This window comes from Diorhabda sublineata, chromosome 4 (assembly GCF_026230105.1).
Source record: "Diorhabda sublineata isolate icDioSubl1.1 chromosome 4, icDioSubl1.1, whole genome shotgun sequence".
In the NCBI taxonomy this organism is placed as follows: domain Eukaryota; kingdom Metazoa; phylum Arthropoda; class Insecta; order Coleoptera; family Chrysomelidae; genus Diorhabda; species Diorhabda sublineata.
This window is the reverse complement of record NC_079477.1, coordinates 36,299,256-36,325,069: the sequence shown is the minus strand read 5'-3', so window position 1 is coordinate 36,325,069 and position 25,814 is coordinate 36,299,256. Positions and strand designations below refer to the sequence as shown.

At 30.9% G+C, this 25,814-nt stretch overlaps 2 protein-coding genes across 2 annotated transcripts; one reads left to right on the top strand and one right to left on the bottom strand.

The window, feature by feature from the left end:
* The first annotated feature begins 271 nt into the window (after positions 1 to 271).
* On the top strand, positions 272 to 11,533 carry LOC130443085 (uncharacterized). The gene is made up of 5 exons (XM_056777547.1): positions 272 to 993; positions 1,049 to 1,338; positions 4,111 to 4,323; positions 4,385 to 4,893; positions 11,111 to 11,533. The coding sequence occupies exons 1-5, from the start codon at positions 770 to 772 to the stop codon at positions 11,312 to 11,314; spliced, it is 1,440 nt and encodes a 479-aa protein (XP_056633525.1). The 5' UTR covers positions 272 to 769; the 3' UTR covers positions 11,315 to 11,533.
* A 2,053-nt stretch (positions 11,534 to 13,586) lies between these two features.
* On the bottom strand, positions 13,587 to 24,529 carry LOC130442654 (sulfate transporter-like). The gene is made up of 13 exons (XM_056776963.1): positions 24,361 to 24,529; positions 19,944 to 20,099; positions 18,244 to 18,354; positions 17,940 to 18,094; positions 17,658 to 17,822; positions 17,496 to 17,600; positions 16,476 to 16,609; positions 16,253 to 16,415; positions 15,189 to 15,365; positions 14,849 to 15,121; positions 14,639 to 14,794; positions 13,928 to 14,123; positions 13,587 to 13,800 (listed from the first exon to the last, which is right to left on the bottom strand). The coding sequence occupies exons 1-13, from the start codon at positions 24,458 to 24,460 to the stop codon at positions 13,658 to 13,660; spliced, it is 2,034 nt and encodes a 677-aa protein (XP_056632941.1). The 5' UTR covers positions 24,461 to 24,529; the 3' UTR covers positions 13,587 to 13,657.
* Between the last annotated feature and the right edge of the window lie 1,285 nt (positions 24,530 to 25,814).

Here is a 25,814-nt window from a genome sequence, read left to right as displayed (position 1 = left end):
AGAGAAGAGCGTTTTTGAAATACAGGGTGTTGAATATAACAAATGGAGAAAACTGTAAAAAACTTTGTTTTTATTAAAAAAAGTCTACAGACGAAATTAATGAAAATATTGAACGAAAATTTCAACACAGTATTTAGAAAACTTGAATATACGAGGAAAAAAATTGGGAATACTTTAGAGAAAAGCGTTTTTGAAATACAGGGTGTTGAATATAACAAATTTAGAAATCTGTAAAAAACTTTGTTTCTATTAAAAAAAGTCTACAGACGAAATTAATGAAAATATTGAACAAAAATTTCAACACAGTATTTAGAAAACTTGAATCTACAAGTAAAAAAAAAACGAGAATACTAAGAACGGTTCCAATTCTGAGATATAGAGTGCCAAATAATGGTTTAAAAACATTTAAAAAAAATTGAAAGTATCCTTTATAGACATAAATGCCGTTCGACCTCGTTAATGTATAATCAACAACCATCTCCATTCGTGGTTTATGCACCAGATCCAACAATGTACGGACCCTAACACGGTCACATGTCCATCTCCATTAACCACTTTCAGTTTCGTTGGCGGGTTGGAACCAGCCGGTCGTGTTCATCGATTAACCACCCGCGCACCTTCACAAACTTTCGTTCAAAATTAAAAATCGACATTCAGTACATTTATCTATGTTCTAAAGAATATGCGAATATAAAATGAAGCTGCAACATCGAGTTTTTAATATACTGGATGTCCCAAATAAGCAGACGAACGTTTTTATACGAAAAATATGTTTAGTGGATCGGGTATCGGGAAAATAGATAAAAGGGATTGTTCCTCTGACGTCAGACATGAAAAAGAAGAAGAAGATGTGACCGACGATCCCCTAGCTACGATAAAAACTGACGTTAAAGGACAGAAGATTTATTCGGTTAGCAGGTCAGTGGTTTTACCGAGATTATATGTCGAAAATTGCAATTTTCCTAGTGATGATACTTCTTTTTATGGTGGAGGGTGAGTAGGGGATATTAAAATGTCAATTATTTTATTCCATGTACGTGAATTTTAGGGTGAATCCGCTCTTTTTGGATTCTAATCAGAAACATTACAACAACCCTCGTATATCTGCGCGTTCGAGAGAAAAATCAACGTCTTCAGGATACGGGGATAGTAATACTGGTAGCGTTAATGATCCTTATCAGGAGCAACATAAATTGGTCGACGAAGTGGGGGTTTTTATCGAGAAAAATCCAGCTTTCGTAAGATCGATTAAAATTTCAACACGCGGTATAAAGAGTAACAAAACCGTGCCGTTTCATGCGACATCTGCTGGTGATACTCTTACAACGATTCCTGAAGGTAAAATACTTTTTTTTTTTTTAAATTAATCGATGTGTTATACGGGGGTATTGAAAAATGTTGTGGTTCAAGGTCGTGCGGATACTTTTTAAATTGAATTTTCTCGAAAACCATTGATGGCACAAAAAATTCATTAGAAGTTTTTTGTAGACAATTTCCTAAACTACAAATTCGATTATCACTAATTTTTTGAAAAAACTCACCTATAACTAGATATTCGAATGGAAATGGCATGTCAAAGTTAGCGATATTTTTTGGAATCGATTTTTTTCGACAACCGTTAGTCTTACGAAAAAAGTGTATAGAACGTTTTTTGTAGAGAATTTCCTAAACTACAAATTCGATTATCACTAATTTTTTGAAAAAACTCACCTTTAACGAGATATTCGAATGGAAATGGCATGTCAAAGTTAGCGATATTTTTTGGAATCGATTTTTTTCGACAACCGTTAGTCTTACGAAAAAAGTGTATAGAACGTTTTTTGTAGAGAATTTCCTAAACTACAAATTCTATTATCACTAATTTTTTGAAAAAACTCACCTATAACTAGATATTCGAATGGAAATGGCATTTCATAGTTAGCGATATTTTTTGGAATCGATTTTTTTCGACAATCGTTAGTCTTACGAAAAAAGTGTATAGAACGTTTTTTGTAGAGAATTTCCTAAACTACAAATTCGATTATCACTAATTTTTTGAAAAAACTCACCTTTAACGAGATATTCGAATGGAAATGGCATGTCAAAGTTAGCGATATTTTTTGGAATCGATTTTTTTCGACAACCGTTAGTCTTACGAAAAAAGTGTATAGAACGTTTTTTGTAGACAATTTCCTAAACTACAAATTCGATTATCACTAATTTTTTGAAAAAACTCACCTATAACTAGATATTCGAATGGAAATGGCATGTCAAAGTTAGCGATATTTTTTGGAATCGATTTTTTTCGACAACCGTTAGTCTTACGAAAAAAGTGTATAGAACGTTTTTTGTAGAGAATTTCCTAAACTACAAATTCGATTATCACTAATTTTTTGAAAAAACTCACCTTTAACGAGATATTCGAATGGAAATGGCATGTCAAAGTTAGCGATATTTTTTGGAATCGATTTTTTTCGACAACCGTTAGTCTTACGAAAAAAGTGTATAGAACGTTTTTTGTAGAGAATTTCCTAAACTACAAATTCGATTATCACTAATTTTTTGAAAAAACTCACCTTTAACGAGATATTCGAATGGAAATGGCATGTCAAAGTTAGCGATATTTTTTGGAATCGATTTTTTTCGACAACCGTTAGTCTTACGAAAAAAGTGTATAGAACGTTTTTTGTAGAGAATTTCCTAAACTACAAATTCTATTATCACTAATTTTTTGAAAAAACTCACCTATAACTAGATATTCGAATGGAAATGGCATTTCATAGTTAGCGATATTTTTTGGAATCGATTTTTTTCGACAACCGTTAGTCTTACGAAAAAAGTGTATAGAACGTTTTTTGTAGAGAATTTCCTAAACTACAAATTCGATTATCACTAATTTTTTGAAAAAACTCACCTTTAACGAGATATTCGAATGGAAATGGCATGTCAAAGTTAGCGATATTTTTTGGAATCGATTTTTTTCGACAACCGTTAGTCTTACGAAAAAAGTGTATAGAACGTTTTTTGTAGAGAATTTCCTAAACTACAAATTCGATTATCACTAATTTTTTGAAAAAACTCACCTATAACTAGATATTCGAATGGAAATGGCATTTCATAGTTAGCGATATTTTTTGGAATCGATTTTTTTCGACAACCGTTAGTCTTACGAAAAAAGTGTATAGAACGTTTTTTGTAGAGAATTTCCTAAACTACAAATTCGATTATCTCTAATTTTTTGAAAAAACTCACCTATAACTAGATATTCGAATGGAAATGGCATTTCATAGTTAGCGATATTTTTTGGAATCGATTTTTTTCGACAACCGTTAGTCTTACGAAAAAAGTGTATAGAACGTTTTTTGTAGAGAATTTCCTAAACTACAAATTCGATTATCACTAATTTTTTGAAAAAACTCACCTATAACTAGATATTCGAATGGAAATGACATGTCATAGTTGGAGATATTTTTTGGAAACGATTTTTTTCGACAACCGTTAGTCTTACGAAAAAAGTGTATAGAACGTTTTTTGTAGAGAATTTCCTAAACTACAAATTCGATTATCACTAATTTTTTGAAAAAACTCACCTATAACTAGATATTCGAATGGAAATGGCATTTCATAGTTAGCGATATTTTTTGGAATCGATTTTTTTCGACAACCGTTAGTCTTACGAAAAAAGTGTATAGAACGTTTTTTGTAGAGAATTTCCTAAACTACAAATTCGATTATCTCTAATTTTTTGAAAAAACTCACCTATAACTAGATATTCGAATGGAAATGGCATTTCATAGTTAGCGATATTTTTTGGAATCGATTTTTTTCGACAACCGTTAGTCTTACGAAAAAAGTGTATAGAACGTTTTTTGTAGAGAATTTCCTAAACTACAAATTCGATTATCACTAATTTTTTGAAAAAACTCACCTTTAACGAGATATTCGAATGGAAATGGCATGTCAAAGTTAGCGATATTTTTTGAAAACGATTTTTTTCGAAAACCGTTAGTCTTACGAAAAAAGTGTACTCAACGTTTTTTGTAGAGAATTTTCTAATCTACAAATTTGATCTTCACTATTTTTTCAAGAAAAAATTTTTTTAACGAGATATTTACCTTTTTTTCTTCAAAGGTAAAATAGACCTCTCAGTACCTAAGCCAATATGGCCTATACACGATAAAAAATTACTGAATCAATACGATTCCATCGTCGACGACGCTCTTCTTCTTTACACTAGCCTAAACTACCACCCAGAAAACACGAAAAACCAAGAATCCTACATAGATATGTCCCTCAAAGATCTACTTCTCGATATTTTAAGCGGAATCAACGAAACTTTGGAAGGTACGTCCGTTGATTTTCCCAAATCGATTTGAAATTTTCCTCTTTTCAACTTAATTTCCAGGTAGAAACACCACGCCCCCCGAAAACCTTCTTAAAATCATCGACGAAAAGATACGAACCAAATTCGATAATTTACGTTTATCCACCGAGGAAGAACTCAAAAGACTTTGTGTGAATTTAACTCACAGCCGTACGAAAAACTCCGTTTTGAAAGCTTTGAGTCACTCGACGTCTAGCGGACATTCCGGCGTCGAAGATGTGTACGACACCCCGTCAAGGTCGTCGAGTAGTGGGTTCAGTGACCGGAATTTGCCGGTGTTCGTTCACGATAATCTATTTAACGCGCCCAATATCGTTAGGAACGCCCTCATTTACGGGACAATCTGTAGAACGAAGACCGGTTCGGAGGGATTGTTGAAAAAATCGAAAAAAATCGGCACGTTTCCTAAAAAAAATTTGTTATCGAACAACGACGGTAAACCGAGTGTCTGGGAACAATATTACGGCGTTAAAGCTGTCAATGATGAACCAATTCGGTATCCCAGAAAACCTACAGACGTCCCTGTATACGTAAGTACCTATATTTAATATATATACCCGTTTTTTCTTCCAATTATTGTCATATAAACTAATTTTTACGAAATATTTGAAATCTAAACCAGCCCCGTATATTCCGGATTATTGTTAGTCGTTTCAAATCATCTTTAACCACCCTCGTATACTCCAAAACCTTCCGGCATAACAGAAAATATTCTAGAACGTTTTCTAAATGTGATCGTTTGTTCTAGAACGTTCTCGAACATTATAGAACTTTCTACATAGTTTTATAAACATTCTATATTGTTCTGGAGAGTTTTCTAATATTCTGGAACGTTACAAAACTTTCCACATCGTTTTATAAATTTTCTACATTGATCTATGGCATCTCCCAACATTCTGGAACATTATAGAACTTTTTTCATCGATTTATAAATGTTCTACATTGATCTATGGCATTTCCCAACATTCTGGAACATTATAGAACTTTTTTCATCGTTTTATAAATGTTCTACATTGATTTATGGCATCTCCCAACATTCTGGAACATTATAGAACTTTTTTCATCGTTTTATAAATGTTCTACATTGATCTATGGCATCTCCCAACATTCTGGAACATTATAGAACTTTTTTCATCGTTTTATAAATGTTCTACATTGATCTATGGCATCTCCCAAAATTCTGGAACATTATAGAACTTTTTTCATCATTTTATAAATGTTCTACATTGATCAATGGCATCTCCCAACATTCTGGAACATTATAGAACTTTTTTCATCGTTTTATAAATGTTCTACATTGATCTATGGCATCTCCCAACCTTCTGGAACATTATAGAACTTTTAAATGGCATTATAATTATTCGACATTGTTCTAGGGCATCTCCCAACATTCTTGAACATTATAGACATTCTAACGTCCCTCGTATTGTCAAAAAACATTCTAGCACAACAGAAAATAATCTAGAAAGTATATTTCAATGTTTAAGAATATTCCGGAACGTCACAGAACATTATGAAATTTGTCGGAACATTCTGTACCGTTTTAGAAATAATTTATGTTGTTCTAGAACAATCGGGAACAGTATAGAATTTTCTAACGTTCTTTCATGCTCGTTAATAATCTTAGATGTTCTAGAACGGTCTCTAGTGTTTTGAAAACGTTGTACAATATTCTGCGATGCTCCAAAAGGGTCTTGAATAATTCTACTATGTTCTTGAAGCTTCTGCAATGTTCTAGATATTTCTGAAATGTTCTATAACGATCTCCAGTGTTTTAAAAACGTCGAATATTCTACGATGTTCCAAAAATATTTCTGATACGCTCAAAAAAATTCTGTGATGTTTCAGATACTTCTAATATATTCTTAAATGAATTTGAACACTCTGAAAACGTTGTAGAATATTCTACGATGTTCCAAAAGAATATTAAATATTTCTAATGAGTTCTACAAGATTCTATAATATACCAGATTTTTTTAATATGTTCTTAAACTATTCTAAATACTCTGAAAACGTTGTAGAATTTTCGGCGATGTTCCAGAACGCTCTGAAGTATAACAGAATGTTCTATAACGTTCTGGAAATGATTTAGACTGTTCTAGAACGCTTTAGAACATTCCGCAAGTTTCGAAAATTGGTAAATAGGTTCTAGAACGTTTGAAAATTTTCTGGAAAAAAGCGAAACATTTTTCAATTATTCCACAGGGTGTTGAATGATTCGGCAACAATCTAAATTATTTTCTACGTCGATAAAAATGTTTCTGATGAATTTAAAGTGGAACATTTGTTTTTTACTTTGAGAAATTCAAAATGGCGACCTTCCGAGGGCGCCAAAACACTCTTTCCATTAAAAATTAAAAGCAACGTTGCCAGATTTGAAAATTAGTATTAAATTTCGCAAATTTTTCTATTTATTATCGTTTCGGTTTGTAATTTTTGTCCGCGTGCTATGTTTGTAACGCCTTCGCTTATATATAGATATATGTACAGGGTGTTCCACACCTATTTCTTGAAAAAGTGTGGATTTCGAATAAATAACCCTGTATAATGAAAAAAATTGTACAGATCGATGGTTGAATCGACGTTGACTAATAATTATGAAAGATCGTACGTTAAAACAACATATTTCGCAATAATTCAACATACATTTCGTAGTATTTGGAGCGTATCAGAAAAAGAAGAAAATTGCACGTGTTCGATTGTAGTATGCGATTTTAATCGAAACAGTTGCTAAATTATGACTGAAACATTGATTTTAGATAATTTTCAACGACTTTCCAAATCCTTTAAAACGTTCTAAAACATTGTAGAAGTTTTCAGAATACTTCGAATCCTTCGGAATAATACAGAACCTTTTACAATGTTTCGGAAATGATCTAGAACATAACATAACAATCTATTATGTTTTTAAATGACTTTGAATGGTTTTAGAACGTTGTAGAACATTCTACGATGTTTCAGAAATGTTTCAGGAAGTTCTAGAACATTTTAGAAACTTTAATACGACTTAAAATCATCTCAAACGTCTCTGGTATTCTTTAAAACATTTTGGAACATAACAGAACATTTTACATTGTTATCAAGTTACTTGAAGATGTTCTAGAACATCGTGGAACAATACAGAACGTTTTAAGATGTTTTGGAAATGGAGTTTTAAATGATTTTGAGTAGTTTTAGCACTTTCTACGATGTTTTGAATTATCTTGAGAGGTTTTAGAACATTGTAGAACATTCTACGATGGTTCGGAAACGGTTCAGGTAGTTCTAGAACATTTTGTATACCTTGAGATCATCTTAAATGATTCTTGTATTCTTTAAAAGATCCTGAATTATGACCGGATATTCTACAATCGTTTAGAAACATTTTACATTATTATTAGTTGTTCTAGAACATTGTAGAATCTTTACAACGTTGTCAAAACATGCTAGAAAATTTTATGTGACATAGGATCTTTTCAAACTACTATTTTATGCTTTAAAATTCCTTGGAACATTCTATATTGTAAAAGAATCACTATCAGTTATTTTAGAACATCTCAGAAAATTCTAGAACATTCTACAACGTTTTCAAATACTCCAGAACATAATAGATTATCATAAAAAAATTTATACGACTTCCTAACATTTCAACCAATTTTTTTATTTTTGTTTCTAGTTAAAAACTAATTTGTGTCGTTTTGGAACATTATAGAACTTTCTACATAGCTTTATAGATATTCTAATTTGTTCCGGAACATCTTCTAACATTCTGAAACATTGCAGAATTTTCTACAACGTTTTTTATATATTGTACATTGTTCCGGAACATAACAGAACATCCTAGTGTATTTTATATAGTTCTAAATCATTTGAAATGACTCTAGAACATTCTAGAGAACTGTAGAGCATTGTACAATGTTTTCTAAATGTGTTCGGTGGTGCTGGAACATTATAGAACTTTTTACATCGTTTTATAAATATTATAGGTTGTTCTAGGGCATCTCCCAACATTCTGGAATATAATAGAACTTTCTACATCGTTTTATGAACAATCTAGATTGTTCTAGGGAGTTTTTTAATTTCCTGGAACGTTATAAACTTTTCTACATTGTTCTATAAATATTTTGGATTGTTCTTGGACGTTTCTCAATATTCTGGGACAATACAGAGGTTTCTACAACGTTTTCTAATTATGTTGGCTTGTTCTCGAACCTTTCCTAACGTTATAGAACTTTATATGACGATTTATATATGTTCTATATTGTTCTCAAACATCTTCGTAAATTTTATAGGGTTCCAGATAATTGGCAATGATTGTAGAATAATCTAGAAGACTATAGACCGCTCTACAAGGTTTTAGGAATATGTTGAATTGTTCTAGAACATTCTCGAACCTCACAGAACATCTTAAATCGTAATTTCACTCGGAAAAATTATTTAAATTCATTATTTTGTGTTGTGGCACAGTCTAGAACATTTTAGAAACATTTAGAACGTTTTCGGAGTATGTTGAATTGTTCTAGAACATTCTGGAACATCGCAGAACATCTTAAATTCTAATTTCACTCGGAAAAATTATTTAAATTCATTATTTTGAGTTGTGGCATAGTCTAGAACATTTTAGAAATATTTATAACGTTTTCGGAGTATGTTGAATTGTTCTAGAACATTCTGGAACATCGCAGAACATCTTAAATTCTAATTTCACTCGGAAAAATTATTTAAATTCATTATTTTGACTTGTGGCATAGTCTAGAACATTTTGGAAGCCTTTAGGACGTTTTCGGAGTATGTTGAATTGTTCTAGAACATTGCAGAACATCTTAAATTCTAATTTCACTCGGAAAAATTACTTAAATTAATTATTTTGAGTTGTGGCATAGTCTAGAACATTTAGAACGTTTTCGGAGTTTTTTGAATTGTTCTAGAACATTCTGGAACATCGTAGAACATCTTAAATTCTAATTTCAAGCGGAAACATTATTTAAATTCATTATTTTGAGTTGTGGCATAGTCTAGAACATTTTAGAAACATTTAGAACGTTTTCGGAGTATGTTGAATTGTTCTAGAACATTCTGGAACATCGCAGAACATCTTAAATTCTAATTTCACTCGGAAAAATTACTTAAATTAATTATTTTGAGTTGTGGCATAGTCTGGAACATTTAGAACGTTTTCGGAGTATGTTGAATTGTTCTAGAACATTCTGGAACATCGCAGAACATCTTAAATTCTAATTTCACTCGGAAAAATTATTTAAATTCATTATTTTGAGTTGTGGCATAGTCTAGAACATTTTAGAAACATTTAGAACGTTTTCGGAGTATGTTGAATTGTTCTAGAACATTCTGGAACATCGCAGAACATCTTAAATTCTAATTTCACTCGGAAAAATTATTTAAATTCATTATTTTGAGTTGTGGCATAGTCTAGAACATTTAGAACGTTTTCGGAGTATGTTGAATTGTTCTAGAACATTCTGGAACATCGCAGAACATCTTAAATTCTAATTTCACTCGGAAAAATTACTTAAATTAATTATTTTGAGTTGTGGCATAGTCTGGAACATTTAGAACGTTTTCGGAGTATGTTGAATTGTTCTAGAACATTCTGGAACATCGCAGAACATCTTAAATTCTAATTTCACTCGGAAAAATTATTTAAATTCATTATTTTGACTTGTGGCATAGTCTAGAACATTTTGGAAGCCTTTAGGACGTTTTCGGAGTATGTTGAATTGTTCTAGAACATTCTGGAACATCGCAGAACATCTTAAATTCTAATTTCACTCGGAAAAATTATTTAAATTCATTATTTTGTGTTGTGGCACAGTCTAGAACATTTTAGAAACATTTAGAACGTTTTCGGAGTATGTTGAATTGTTCTAGAACATTCTGGAACATCGCAGAACATCTTAAATTCTAATTTCACTCGGAAAAATTATTTAAATTCATTATTTTGAGTTGTGGCATAGTCTAGAACATTTTAGAAATATTTATAACGTTTTCGGAGTATGTTGAATTGTTCTAGAACATTCTGGAACATCGCAGAACATCTTAAATTCTAATTTCACTCGGAAAAATTATTTAAATTCATTATTTTGAGTTGTGGCATAGTCTAGAACATTTTGGAAGCCTTTAGGACGTTTTCGGAGTATGTTGAATTGTTCTAGAACATTCTGGAACATCGCAGAACATATTTAACCCTCATTTTAGACGGAAAAATATTTTTAAATGAATCTTTTGCTATAGCTGAATACAAAATCTAATTAATCGATTCGAAATGAAGGAGATGAAAGTTGGATTGTATTATTGAATCAAACTCTTCATTAAATCCTTTGTTTTCTTTCATTTTTTTTTTTCGTGAAATCAACGAGATTCCTCCCATTATTAACGCGCAATTTATTGTTTAATTGATGTTCTTGGAAATTAAGCAATAATTCATCATTATTATATCTTCTCAGATTACGTAAACCTTTTGTTAATACGTAATGAAAATATGTCAATATTATAATCTAGTGAGTCGAGTTGATGAGTTCCCAGAATAAAAATATTTACGTAATACGTAATAATATTCAATATGGCGTAACGAGGGTGATAAATTTCCGTTTATACGATTAAAACGTAAACCGTTAAATCGGTTACGGATCGCATAAAAAGTAAACCGTAAAACTGTATGCGAATGGGCGTGGTAATTGACCTCGTTAATGGACAGGACCGTATTCGGTAAAAAATTCGTATGAAACGGGTTTGTTTTTTTTGTTGCAGCCCGTCGGACGACCGGAAGCGGATTTTACGTTGGATATGCCGAGATCGGAGCATCTTTTGAGGAGGATGGAGAACGATAAAAAATGGCGGTGTCGTTGTAGATTGTTGACGTCGTTTTTCGGTTTGATTTTTTTTTTGCTTTCGGTTATGGTGGTGAGTTTGGTGCTTACGAGGGGCAGGAGGATGTTCGGGTCGATGGTTTAGGTGGCAACGAAGCGGATTCGATGATTTTTTTTATACGGGGTGAAGTGATAATTGAGTCGGTATCGTTTGTTCGTAAGAAATTTTATAGTTACCGTTCTAACGATTGTGATAAAGTATACAGTGTGTCATCTCGATTTTTTCGTTATGTCATACTATTATTTATAATATTTATGATTGATTTTCATCGAAACATGTAAATATACAATTCGAAAAATTAAATGAGACTTTTATTTTTATTTGATTGCTCAAAAACGACGTTCGGCAACAATGCAATATTCTGTGTGAACATTTCTCTGCATTTCAAATTAAATACGGATAGGCAACACTTCAATTTGTATGTTTTTCTAGTTAGAGAAACGACGTTCGACGAATTTTCTTCGAGTTTAACGTTCGGCAACACTGCAATGTTCGTATGGTTCTATATGAACGTTCTCCCGCATTTCAGGATAACTACTGTTTGGCAACACTGCGTTTTCTATGTATTTCTAGTTAGACAAACAATTGACAAAATTTTTTAAATTTCGCCGTTTGGCAACACTGCAATTTATATTTTTTTTTTGATAAATATCGATGCTATTTTTAGACTTAGAGAAACGGCGTTTTATAAATTCTCATCATATTTGACGTTTGGCAACACTGCAATTTGTATTTTTTTATCAATATTGATGACCTTTTTAGACTTTTCTACTTAGAGAACCGACGTTTTGTAAGTTTTCATTACATGCGACGTTTGGCAATACTATAATTTATGTTTCACCACAATTGGCAATACTTTTGGCAACTTTATTTCACATACGATGTTTGGCAACACTGCAATTTATGTTTATATGAATATCGATGCTCTTTTTATACTGGTATGATCAAAGAAAGACGTTTGGCAATATTTATTCACATTTGGCAACACTGCAATTTATATTTTTTTTGATAAATATCGATGCCATTTTTAGACTATTCCACTTAGAGAAACGGCGTTTTATAAGTTCTCATCATATTTGACGTTTGGCAACACTGCAATTTGTATTTTTTTATCAATATTGATGACCTTTTTAGACTTTTCTACTTAGAGAACCGACGTTTTGTAAGTTTTCATTACATGCGACGTTTGGCAATACTGTAATTTATGTTTCACCACAATTGGCAATACTTTTGGCAACTTTATTTCACATACGATGTTTGGCAACACTGCAATTTATGTTTATATGAATATAGATGCTCTTTTTATACTGGTATGATCAAAGAAAGACGTTTGGCAATATTTATTCACATTTGGCAACACTGCAATTTATATTTTTTTTGATAAATATCGATGCCATTTTTAGACTATTCCACTTAGAGAAACGGCGTTTTATAAGTTCTCATCATATTTGACGTTTGGCAACACTGCAATTTGTATTTTTTTATCAATATTGATGACCTTTTTAGACTTTTCTACTTAGAGAACCGACGTTTTGTAAGTTTTCATTACATGCGACGTTTGGCAATACTGTAATTTATGTTTCACCACAATTGGCAATACTTTTGGCAACTTTATTTCACATACGATGTTTGGCAACACTGCAATTTATGTTTTTATGAATATCGATGCTATTTTTATACTGGTATGATCAAAAAAGACGTTTGGCAATGTTTATTCACATTTGGCAACACTGCAATTTATATTTTTTTTGATAAATATCGATGCCATTTTTAGACTATTCCACTTAGAGAAACGGCGTTTTATAAGTTCTCATCATATTTGACGTTTGGCAACACTGCAATTTGTATTTTTTATCAATATCGATGACCTTTTTAGACTTTTCTACTTAGAGAACCGACGTTTTGTAAGTTTTCATTACATGCGACGTTTGGCAATACTGTAATTTATGTTTCTCCACAATTGGCAAAACTTTTGGCAACTTTTCCTCATATACGATGTTTGGCAACACTGCAATTTATGTTTTTACGAATATCGATGCTCTTTTTATACTGGTATGATCAAAAAAAGACGTTTGGCAATGTTTATTCACATTTGGCAACACTGCAATTTATGTTTTTCTGAATATCGAGGCTTATTTCATGCCGATCTAGTTATAAAAACAACTTTTGTCATCTCTTCACATTCGATGTTTGGCAACACTGCAATTCGTGTTTTTTTGATTATTGACGCTTTGTATATATTAATCTAGTTACAGTAACGACTTTCGACATCGATTTTTCACGTTAGGCAATTAAAAAAATCTAATCTGATTTGATTGCGATTGAATACGTTCAGGAAAATAAAACTAAATATTACTACAAATATATTTAATATTATAATTCTTTTTTCGAGATTTTCTTCTATAAAATACTTCGAATCTTAAATAATCATCTAGTAGCGCCATCTACCGATGGTTCCCTCATTTTATTAACGGCAGTTTGAACGGCGTCATGCACCGTCAAAAAAACCATCAACGAATCCTTCCCATCGTTCACCAATCGACATTTCCGAAGCGTGTTGTAGATTTCACCTTTAAATAAAAAAACACACCCTGTATATAATACCTCGTAAGTGGATTTCAACTTCGAAATTGTGCCACACTGTATATTTGCCAGATTTGACATCTCGTGATTTTTATTTAAAAAAATAATGGATACCTGAACAAGCGGCAATGTAAATTGTAATCTCCAATTTTCGAAACGTTGTAATTTCATTTTGCAACATGTCCGCCGTGCAAGGATCCAAACCGCTGACAGAAGAAAAATCCAATATTACATATTTCAAATCGAAATTCAGTTTTTCTTTTAGTTTTAATATTTTTTCTCCGTTTTTCGATGAGGTATCATTTTTCATCTAAAAAATATTCACAAATACTAACCTGTACAGAAAGACAACTTCTAAATCGATTAATGACGTATGACAAGTGACGTGGAGGGTCAGTTAGGAGATTTTTCGCCTTGATACTTCTCCAAAACATGAAAATTGTAAATCCGATAACTTCGCGATTATTATCACAAATAAAGTTTCGTAAAAACATGAAAGACAATTTCCAAATCGTTCAATGACGTATGACGTACAAGTGACGTGGAGGATTAGTTAGGAGATTTTTCGCGTTGATACTTTTCCAAAACATGAAAACTGTAAATCCGATAACTTCGCGTTTATTATCACGAATAAAGTTTCGTAAAAACATGAAAGACAATTTCCAAATCGTGCAATGACGTATGACAAGTGACGTGGTGGGCCAGTTAGGAGATTTTTCGCGTTGAGACGCATTTAAAAGATACGACAAGTGATTTTTCGGTTAAATACTTATTTACATAACATAAAACGTGTAAATCTGGCAACGTCGTGCTTGTTTTACTTACTTCTCCTTCCAATTTATCCAACTTCCTTCTATATATCAATTCCCTTTGTGGATTCATCCCGATTTTGTCGTACAAATTATTTTTGTAAATATTTTTCGAGGCGAAATTCATTCCACCACAATAATGAAATATTTTGATACCTCTAATATCAACCGCCTAAAAATTCATCTTATAACCTCAAAATTTTTTCAACCCCCTTATATATCTTACCCCTTTGTATCTTTCCGTATCCAAATAAACGTCTGTGTGAGGTATGGACCCCAAAATACAAGAATAAGGTTTGAAATTCAATAATAATATACAAAATAGAGATAGAGCCAATCCGACCATTAGAGCTACTTCCATACTGACGAAAACTACGGCTATGAACGTCGATAACCAAACCATACCGTCGATTTTACTCAGTTTCCAAATTTTTACGAAATCTTTGATCTGAGTTAACGTATTTTTCAAAGAAACCACTATAATACACGCCAAAATACTCTAAAATATTCAAAAAAATTATTTTCTCGTAAAATAATTCCGTGCAACCCTGTATATTTGGTTTTACCTTCGGTAACGCTTCGAAAAACGGAGCTATCCAAAGTAGGGTTATGGTAAGTATAAGAGAAACGACTATGGATACCATTTGGGTTTTACCGCCGACAACTTCTTGGATTACGGACCTGGTTAAAGACGAACAAGTCGGTATACAAGAAAAACAGGAACCTATGACGTTGCTGAGCCCCTATAAGTAAGTAAAAATTGTGTCTGAAGAGGTAAATAAATAAAGAAACTTTTGTTTATTAGTGTTTCATTTATTTCCTATCAAAACTAGTCGAACCGGCAACGTTGTAGATGTTACGACGAATAGAATGTCGTATATCAATGGTATTAGATATAAGACAACATCTAAATCGTTTATTGACGTATGACAAGTGACGTGGAGCGTATATTAGGAGGTTTTTCGCGTTGCAACTCATTTAAAATATGAAACGCTTAAAATAGTTAATGTGTAGCTTGTTTTGACGAATAAAATTTCTTAAAAACCTGAAAGACAAGTTCTGAATAGTTTAATGACGTTTCACAAGTGACGTGGAGCGTATATTAGGAGGTTTTTCGCGTTGCAACTCATTTAAAATATGAAACGTTTAAAATAGTTAATGTATAGCTTGTTTTGACGAATAAAATTTCTTAAAAACCTGAAAGACAAGTTCTGAATAGTTTAATGACGTTTCACAAGTGACGTGGAGCGTATATTAGGAGGTTTTTCGCGTTGTAACTCATTTAAAATATGAAACGCTTAAAATAGTTAATGTGTAGCTTGTTTTGACGAATAAAATTTCTTAAAAACCTGAAAGACAAGTTCTGAATAGTTTAATGACGTTTGACAAGTGACATAGAACGTAAATTAGAAGCTTTTTCGCCTAAATAGTGACATTTTATCGAATAAAATTCGTGATATATATGAGACAATATGTAAACCGTTTAATGACTTATGACAAGTGACGTAGAACGTTAATTAGGGTGTTTTTCGCGTTGACGCATTTTGAAGTTTGTTGTTAGTCGGCAAGAAGTAGAAAAATTGATCTTCGTAGAATAAAAACAGTAATTTGGCATCAGCCTATCACTTACCAAAGCCAAAAGTTCTTGATTTGGATCGACTTCGTAATTTCCTTTTTGAGCTAACATTAGAGCTACTGATACTAATAGAGCGTAGCTTACTATGGACATAGAAATGCCATCTGTGATTATCTTTGGAACTACATCAAAATCGGGGAAACTTGGTTCGGGTAAACTGAAAAAAAAATGAGAAGTGTTGACGTCACGTTTATGATTAGTCAAATTTTTTTCTCACCCTGTAGGAATATCTCCTATTATCTTGACGCCATATTTTTCGTTGAAACGTGCATATCTTGAGATTAATGTTACTATTATTACTACTATTAGTTCTATGGGGATAGGTACGGAAGACTTCTTTGCTACAATGGGCTTTAAAAAAAGTTTTTTTTTTCAAAATTTTTTGAATTTACGAACAGTGGATGGTTTTATTATTCTTTCCTTCAATAAAAAACTTTAAATATTGGAAAAAAAAGTTTATATCCTCTCAAATAATCCAGTGACAGTTGACATGGAACGTAAAATCTAATGGAGTTTTTCGCGTTGACACCCATTTAACATGATTTAATTCTATGAATGTTTTTTGATTGTAATACCTTTTGGAAACAAGTTTTTGACACAGAAAATATTCGAAAATGAATATGATTCACGCCCAAATCCTCTGACAACTGATGACAGTTGACATAGGACGTAAAATCTTAGGATGTTTTTCGCGTTGACACCTATTTAACATGGTTTAATACTATGGAATGTTTTTTGATTGTAATACCTTCTGGAAACAAGTTTTAAATACAGAAATTGTTCGAAAATGAACATGATTCACGTCGAAATCATCTGACAACTGATGACAGTTGACATAGGGCGTAAAATCTTAGGATGTTTTTCGCGTTGACACCTATTTAACATGGTTTAATACTATGGGATGTTTTTTGATTGTAATACCTTCTGGAAACATGTTTTTAATAAAGAAATTGTTGGAAAATGAACATGATTCACGTCGAAATCATCTGACAACTGATGACAGTTGACACAGGGCGTAAAATCTTAGGATGTTTTTCGCGTTGACACATATTTAACATGGTTTAATACTATGGGATGTTTTTTGATTGTAATACCTTCTGGAAACAAGTTTTTAATAAAGAAATTGTTCGAAAATGAACATGATTCACTTCAAAATTTTGTAACGACTAGTGACAGTTGACATAGAACGTAACATAGAAAGGAATTTTTTGCATCGATCTATGTTTCAGGCACCTACCTTTAAATATTCATTATTAAACAACATTACTAAGATTGCTGTGACCGAGATTATCAAAGCAGCATAATTGACATCTTGTATGTCGTCAAATATCACTTTCAATGTCTGTAACAATAAAATTAAACGTTCAGTACAACAAAATGATCTTCGCTAATACTTTACCTTGATTGTTAGGAAATTTCCGCTGATTTTAGGCATATGAATGCCGACCAAATCCTTGATTTGTGTTATCACGATCTGATAAGCCGATCCGCAAACGAACGCTTTCACTAAAACATCAGACAACAGCGCCGAAACAGCTCCAAGCCTCAAACAATACATCAACAACTGAAAAAATTGCTCGAATGATCGAAATTTCCGATATAAAGTAATTTTATGCGCTGATGAGAACCGATAACTCAGAAACCAGTCGTAACTAATTTATAGATCAATGTCAACGCTTACTTGGATGAATCCTGACAGTAGAGACAAAGCACAACCGATTTGTAAGGGGGAATAACCAGTCGGGGTGACATCTGTGTCGGTAGTATCGAAATAAGCCGGGTCTGCGTGTTCTAATACAGCTTTTCCGGTCAATAGGCAAGTTATTGCGAAAGATCCTACAAGAAAATTCGTTAATTTCAACCCATCCTCAATCTACTTCCAATTTTAGTATGAATTGGCGGATATTTTATGCTGATGAGGTGCAATACGGTGAAAACCGCAACGTAGAAATTGTTAGTAGAATACATACAAGTTTTTCCATTACCTACTGACGCCTGTTTACAAGTACCGAAAACGAAATAAACTAGAGGTGGGAAGATGGCCATGTAAATTCCAACAACGGCAGGGCAGTTTGCCAGAAGAGCGTACGCCATTCCTTAAACAAAGAATTAAAACAATTTTTTTTTAGTATTGAGCTCATCTTAACCTATATTATGATTGGGGAACATGTTTTTGTTTTCAAATTGTCTAATTACTCATGACAGTTGACATGGAACGTAAATTTTAGGTGTTTTTTCACGTTGATACCTATTTAAGATGATTTAACGTTGATTTCGACTATTTACGATGTTTTGACTTATGGAAATTGACATAGAACGTCAAATATAGGTAATTTTCAACTTCAAATTTCGACTTTTCATGATTTTGATACGTGACAATTGACATAACACGAAATTTAGAAATTTTTTCGCGTTGGCATCAATTTTAAATGATAAATGATACAAAATGTCAAAACTGTCATATTATCTTCTTAAAATTTTATATAGAACATTAAATATAGAAGATTTTCTACGTTGTCACCTATTTAAGATAGTCTAACCTCAAATATCGGCTATTTATGATATTCCAAACCATGACAATTGACATAAGACTTTTTTCACGTTGACAACTATTTTAAGTACTTCAATTTTCAGCTAATTATGATATTTTAACTCGTGACAGTTGACAGGACGTAAAATTTAGGAGTTTTTTCGCGTTGACACATTTTTAATATAGTTTAACCTCAAATATCGACTAATTATGATATTTTAACTCATAGCAATTGACATATAACGTCAAATATTGGCAATTTTCTCATTTATACATTTTGAAGATTGCTTAACCTCAAATTTCCACGATTGACATAACGTAGAAGTGGAGAATTTTGACCCGTTGATTTCAATTTCTAATGATACATGATATAAAATGTCAAAACAGTTATATTATTTTGTAAAAATTTTACATAGAACATTTTTTCGCGTTGACACCTATTTAATATAGTCTAACATCAAATACCGACTAATCGTGATATTCTAACAGATGACAATTGACATAGGACGTAAGTTTTAGGAGTTTTTTCACGTTGACAACTGTTCTAAGTAGTTTAATTTCAACCAATTATGACATTTCAATTCGTGACAGTTGACATAGGACATAAAATTCAGGAGTTTTTTCGCTTTGCCATCGATTTAAAATAGTTAAATATTGAATTTCGACTATTTACGATGTTTTTATTCAAAACCGTTGACATAAAACGTCAAATGTAAGTGGTTTTTCGCGTTGATACCTTTTTAAGATAGGCTAACCTCAAATTTCGATATTAATGATATATTTACTCATGACAGTTGACATAGAACGTTAAATTTAGGAGTTCTTTCACGTTGCCAACTGTTCTAAGTAGTTTAATTCCAAATTTCAACAAATTAAGATATTTTATTCGCGATGTTACCTATTTGGGACAGTTTAACCTCAAATGTTATGTAAACGAAAGTTGGCATAGGACGTAAATAGTTTTTTTTGCGTTGACACTTATTTTAGGTAGTTTAACCTCAATTTTCGACTATCTATGATAGTTCAGCTCATGACAGTTGACACATGACGTAAACTTTAGGAGTTTTTTCGCGTCGACACCTATTTAAGACGGTTAAACCTCCGATTTTAGTTGAGACATGTTTAAATATAAATTTAATAATGAATTACGCATACCTTGGGGTATATTCATGACCGCTATGGTGTACCCAGCTATTAAATCAGCCATAAGTTCAGTTTTCCATTGATATTTCGGTAGCCATTCCAAAACTGGGAAAGTTCTCAATGCTATGTCCTTGAGTGACACTTTTTTGGGTAAAAGTTGAGAAAAAACTAAAGAAAAATACGAAGAAACTCATAGAATCAAAATTTTTTAAATTCATTGTCTTGAAAATATTAATCTTATTATAAAATCAAGATCATATTTATATGATTAAATCAATTAATATCTTTCAACAAACATTAGATTGATTACGATCTAAATTTCTCAAATTAATTAGTGTTTATCTATGATTTTGAGTTGAATTTTAATAAAATTTTGATATAAAAATTTTTATCTTTCCTTGTTAAAAATTGACGCAGGATCTTATCTCATTTATCAACGTCAACAAAAGGATAAAACACTAGCATACAATAATATTGATAAGAAATAGTATTTTTGCAAATTTCATAAAAAAAATCACAAACAAAAACGTTTTTTTTTTCTAAGGACAGATTTTAATAATTTTTGAAGTTCCCTCGTAGTTGTAATTTATTATTATAGGTGATATATCGAATGTTGGTTAAAAAAAATTGTTCCAATTGATTCAGACCGCCAGGAACTATACAGGGTGTACCGTTACTACCAAATATAAATTTTTCAATTTCAATTTTATGAAAATGAGTTTTTTAGATTTTTTGACCAAACGGTGTGTTTTATCGAAAAATCACCTCTAATATAAATTGTAGATTTTAAAATCACCTACAAAAAAGTTCAAATACTTTTTTTTCCAAATATATCCGTTTCTGAGATATAGCGCTTTAAATATCTAAATAAGTGAATTTACAAATTGACTGGACTATAAAAACGAATCAATACTTGAAAAATGTGTTAATGGGTTATTCTTCGATTATAAATATACAGGGTATACCGTTATTAATGTGATTTGTGAAATCCTGTACATAGAAAGAATTTTTTTCAAGGTCAAATGTTATGAAAATGAGTTTTTCGCGTTTTTTGACTAAACGGCGAGTATTATAAAAAAGGACCCTAGACATACATAAATTGTAAATTATATAATTATCTATAAAAAAAGTATAAACACTTTTTTTTCTAAACATCACCGTTTCTGAGATATAGCGCTTTAAATATCTAAATAAGTAAATTTACAAATTGACTGGACTATAAAAACGAATCAATACTTGAAAAATGTGTTAATGGGTTATTTTTCGATTATAAATATACAAGGTATACCGTTATTAATGTGATTTGTGAAATCCTGTGCATAGAAAGAATTTTTTTCAAGGTCAAATATTATGAAAATGAATTTTTCGCGTTTTTTGACCAAACGGCGAGTTTTATAAAAAAAGGACTCAAGACATAAATTGTAGATCATATAATTATCTATAAAAAAAGTATAAACACTTTTTTTTCTAAACATCACCGTTTCTGAGATATAGCGCTTTAAATATCTAAATAAGTGAATTTACAAATTGACTGGACTATAAAAACGAATCAATACTTGAAAATGTGTTAATGGGTTATTCTTCGATTATAAATATACAGGGTATACCGTTATTAATGTGATTTGTGAAATCCTGTACATAGAAAGAATTTTTTTCAAGATCAAATGTTATGAAAATGAATTTTTCGCGTTTTTTGACCAAACGGCGAGTTTTATAAAAAAAGGACCCAAGACATAAATTGTAGATCTTATGATTATCTTTAAAAAAAGTATAAACACTTTTTTTCTAAACATCACCGTTTCTGAGATATAGCGCTTTAAATATCTAAATAAGTGAATTTACAAATTGACTGGACTATAAAAACGAATCAATACTTGAAAAATGTGTTAATGGGTTATTCTTCGATTATAAATATACAGGGTATACCGTTATTAATGTGATTTGTGAAATCCTGTACATAGAAAGAATTTTTTTCAAGGTCAAATGTTATGAAAATGAGTTTTTCGCGTTTTTTGACTAAACGGCGAGTATTATAAAAAAGGACCCTAGACATACATAAATTGTAAATCATATAATTATCTATAAAAAAAGTATAAACACTTTTTTTTCTAAACATCACCGTTTCTGAGATATAGCGCTTTAAATATCTAAATAAGTGAATTTACAAATTGACTGGACTATAAAAACTAATCAATACTTGAAAAATGTGTTAATGGGTTATTCTTCGATTATAAATATACAGGGTATACCGTTATTAATGTGATTTGTGAAATCCTGTACATAGAAAGAATTTTTTTCAAGGTCAAATGTTATGAAAATGAGTTTTTCGCGTTTTTTGACTAAACGGCGAGTATTATAAAAAAGGACCCTAGACATACATAAATTGTAAATCATATAATTATCTATAAAAAAAGTATAAACACTTTTTTTTCTAAACATCACCGTTTCTGAGATATAGCGCTTTAAATATCTAAATAAGTGAATTTACAAATTGACTGGACTATAAAAACTAATCAATACTTGAAAAATGTGTTAATGGGTTATTCTTCGATTATAAATATACAGGGTATACCGTTATTAATGTGATTTGTGAAATCCTGTACATAGAAAGAATTTTTTTCAAGATCAAATGTTATGAAAATGAGTTTTTCGCGTTTTTTCACTAAACGGCGAGTATTATAAAAAAGGACCCTAGACATACATAAATTGTAAATCGTATAATTATCTATAAAAAAAGTATAAACACTTTTTTTTCTAAACATCACCGTTTCTGAGATATAGCGCTTTAAATATCTAAATAAGTGAATTTACAAATTGACTGGACTATAAAAACGAATCAATACTTGAAAATGTGTTAATGGGTTATTCTTCGATTATAAATATACAGGGTATACCGTTATTAATGTGATTTGTGAAATCCTGTGCATAGAAAGAATTTTTTTCAAGGTCAAATGTTATGAAAATGAATTTTTCGCGTTTTTTGACCAAACGGCGAGTTTTATAAAAAAAAGGACCCAAGACATAAATTGTAGATCTTATGATTATCTTTAAAAAAAGTATAAACACTTTTTTTCTAAACATCACCGTTTCTGAGATATAGCGCTTTAAATATCTAAATAAGTGAATTTACAAATTGACTGGACTATAAAAACGAATCAATACTTGAAAAATGTGTTAATGGGTTATTCTTCGATTATAAATATACAGGGTATACCGTTATTAATGTGATTTGTGAAATCCTGTACATAGAAAGAATTTTTTTCAAGGTCAAATGTTATGAAAATGAGTTTTTCGCGTTTTTTGACTAAACGGCGAGTATTATAAAAAAGGACCCTAGACATACATAAATTGTAAATCATATAATTATCTATAAAAAAAGTATAAACACTTTTTTTTCTAAACATCACCGTTTCTGAGATATAGCGCTTTAAATATCTAAATAAGTGAATTTACAAATTGACTGGACTATAAAAACTAATCAATACTTGAAAAATGTGTTAATGGGTTATTCTTCGATTATAAATATACAGGGTATACCGTTATTAATGTGATTTGTGAAATCCTGTACATAGAAAGAATTTTTTTCAAGGTCAAATGTTATGAAAATGAGTTTTTCGCGTTTTTTGACTAAACGGCGAGTATTATAAAAAAGGACCCTAGACATACATAAATTGTAAATCATATAATTATCTATAAAAAAAGTATAAACACTTTTTTTTCTAAACATCACCGTTTCTGAGATATAGCGCTTTAAATATCTAAATAAGTGAATTTACAAATTGACTGGACTATAAAAACTAATCAATACTTGAAAAATGTGTTAATGGGTTATTCTTCGATTATAAATATACAGGGTATACCGTTATTAATGTGATTTGTGAAATCCTGTACATAGAAAGAATTTTTTTCAAGATCAAATGTTATGAAAATGAGTTTTTCGCGTTTTTTCACTAAACGGCGAGTATTATAAAAAAGGACCCTAGGCATACATAAATTGTAGATCATATGATTATCTTTAAAAAAAGTATAAACACTTTTTTTCTAAACATCACCGTTTCTGAGATATAGCGCTTTAAATATCTAAATAAGTGAATTTATAAATTGACTGGACTATAAAAACGAATCAAGTCGAGTTATATTTCAATTATGGGTTACGTACGTTGATATTTACGTAAAATTTCATGAAAAACGACCGATATGAATAAACTGGAAAGACAAAAACACTGGATATGTTGGTATGTTCTGATAAAGAACTTTCTAGACGACCCCCGTATAGTCCTGACCTTATTTCGCGGGATTAACTTTCGGTTAGAGGTAGGAATTTTCTTATGATATTGAAGAGTATTTTGATGGAAAAACATTGGAAAATATGTAAGAAAATAAAAATAAAAAAATTAGTTTTTTCAAAATTTTTTAATTTAATACTTACAATTTTTCTTAGGTTCCTCGTATTGGAAATTCTTGCGCACTTGTTCGTAGTCGTAAAGAGGTCTTTGTATCGATATTTCCACTACGTTTTCCCTTTCCATATTTTTATAATAAAATGACAGTCACATCTAACGAGCCGATACAAAATGTATTAGAAACGAATTTTGCTTAAAAGCACTTTCAATATATCTGCTTAATCAGTAATTTTAATAAGAGTACTCGAAATAATCGATTTTTTTTAATATATACCATGAAATTAGAAAGAAAACATCAAATTGAACAGCTTTGAAAGCCTGTATTTCAAAAATCGTTAAGATTTTATAATTTTCGAAATCCCCTCGTATCAATAGCCTGTAATTATAAGTAATAGTTCGATTTCTGTTTAGAGCATTCTTTTTTCTATTGATTAAGACCGACTTTAAATCGATTGGTAGTATACAGGGCGAGTAATTATTACAAACTAACAGGTTTTTTAATAGTCCAGTGTAATTAGAAAAAAAAATAGTACAAACATTTATATGGTACTGAAAATTTGTAGGATTGTTTAAAACACTATTTTATATAAAATATGCAAAGTTACTATCGATACCGTAGATAGCAAAATCTTTATTCAAGGTCAAAGGTCACGGAAACGAGTTTTTTTGCGTTTTTAACCAAACGATGAGCTTTATCGAAAAAATGAAACAGACAAAAATTGTAGATTATAGAATTATCTATAAAAAAGTCCCGATACTTTTTTTTCTAAACATCACTGTTTGTGAGATATAGCGCTTCAAAATATTTAAAAAAGTGCATTTTCGAATTGACTGTACTATAAAAACGAATTAATACTCAAAAAATGTGATAATGGGTTATTTGTTTACAGGGTATACCGTTACTATTGAAATTTGGAAAATATTGTACGTAGTAAAAATTTTAATCAAGGTCAAGGGTCACGAAAATAAGTTTTTCGCGATTTTCAATCAAACGATGAGTTTTATCGAAAAATTTAATCAGACAAAAATTGTAGATAATAAAATTATCTATAAAAAAGCCCCTACAAATTTTTGTCTAGACATCACTGTTTCTGAGATATAGCGCTTCAAAATATTCGAAAAAGTGCTTTCACAAATTGACTAGACTATAAAAGTAATAAATATTCAAATATTGTTTTGATGCGTGATCTGTAATATACAAGGTGTATCGTTACTTGTGAAATCTGAAAAATACTTATTGATCCTAAACATAGAACAAAAAAATTATTCATGCTGATAGGTCACCAAAATGAGTTTTTCGCGTTTTTTAACCAAACGATGAGTTTTATCGAAAACTTGAATCAGACAAAAATTGTAGATCATAAGATTATCTATAAATTAGCCCCTACACATTTTTGTCCAAACATCACTGTTTCTGAGATACAGCGCTTCAAAATATCTAAAAAAAGTGCTTTCAGAAATTGACTGGACTATAAAAACG

What these genes read in the sequence shown, in the direction of transcription:
- LOC130443085 (XM_056777547.1), top strand. Translation starts at nt 770, where the DNA reads ATGTTTAGTGGATCGGGTATCGGGAAAATAGATAAAAGGGATTGTTCC. An exon ending in ACTTCTTTTTATGGTGGAGG is followed by an intron (nt 994 to 1,048) that starts GTGAGTAGGGGA and finishes CGTGAATTTTAG; the next exon opens with GGTGAATCCGCTCTTTTTGG. An exon ending in CTACAGACGTCCCTGTATAC is followed by an intron (nt 4,894 to 11,110) that starts GTAAGTACCTAT and finishes TTTTTGTTGCAG; the next exon opens with CCCGTCGGACGACCGGAAGC.
- LOC130442654 (XM_056776963.1), bottom strand. Translation starts at nt 24,460, where the DNA reads ATGGAAAGGGAAAACGTAGTGGAAATATCGATACAAAGACCTCTTTAC. An exon ending in GAAATTTCCTAACAATCAAG is followed by an intron (nt 17,601 to 17,657) that starts GTAAAGTATTAG and finishes TTATTGTTACAG; the next exon opens with ACATTGAAAGTGATATTTGA. An exon ending in TTTTCGAAGCGTTACCGAAG is followed by an intron (nt 15,122 to 15,188) that starts GTAAAACCAAAT and finishes TGAATATTTTAG; the next exon opens with AGTATTTTGGCGTGTATTAT.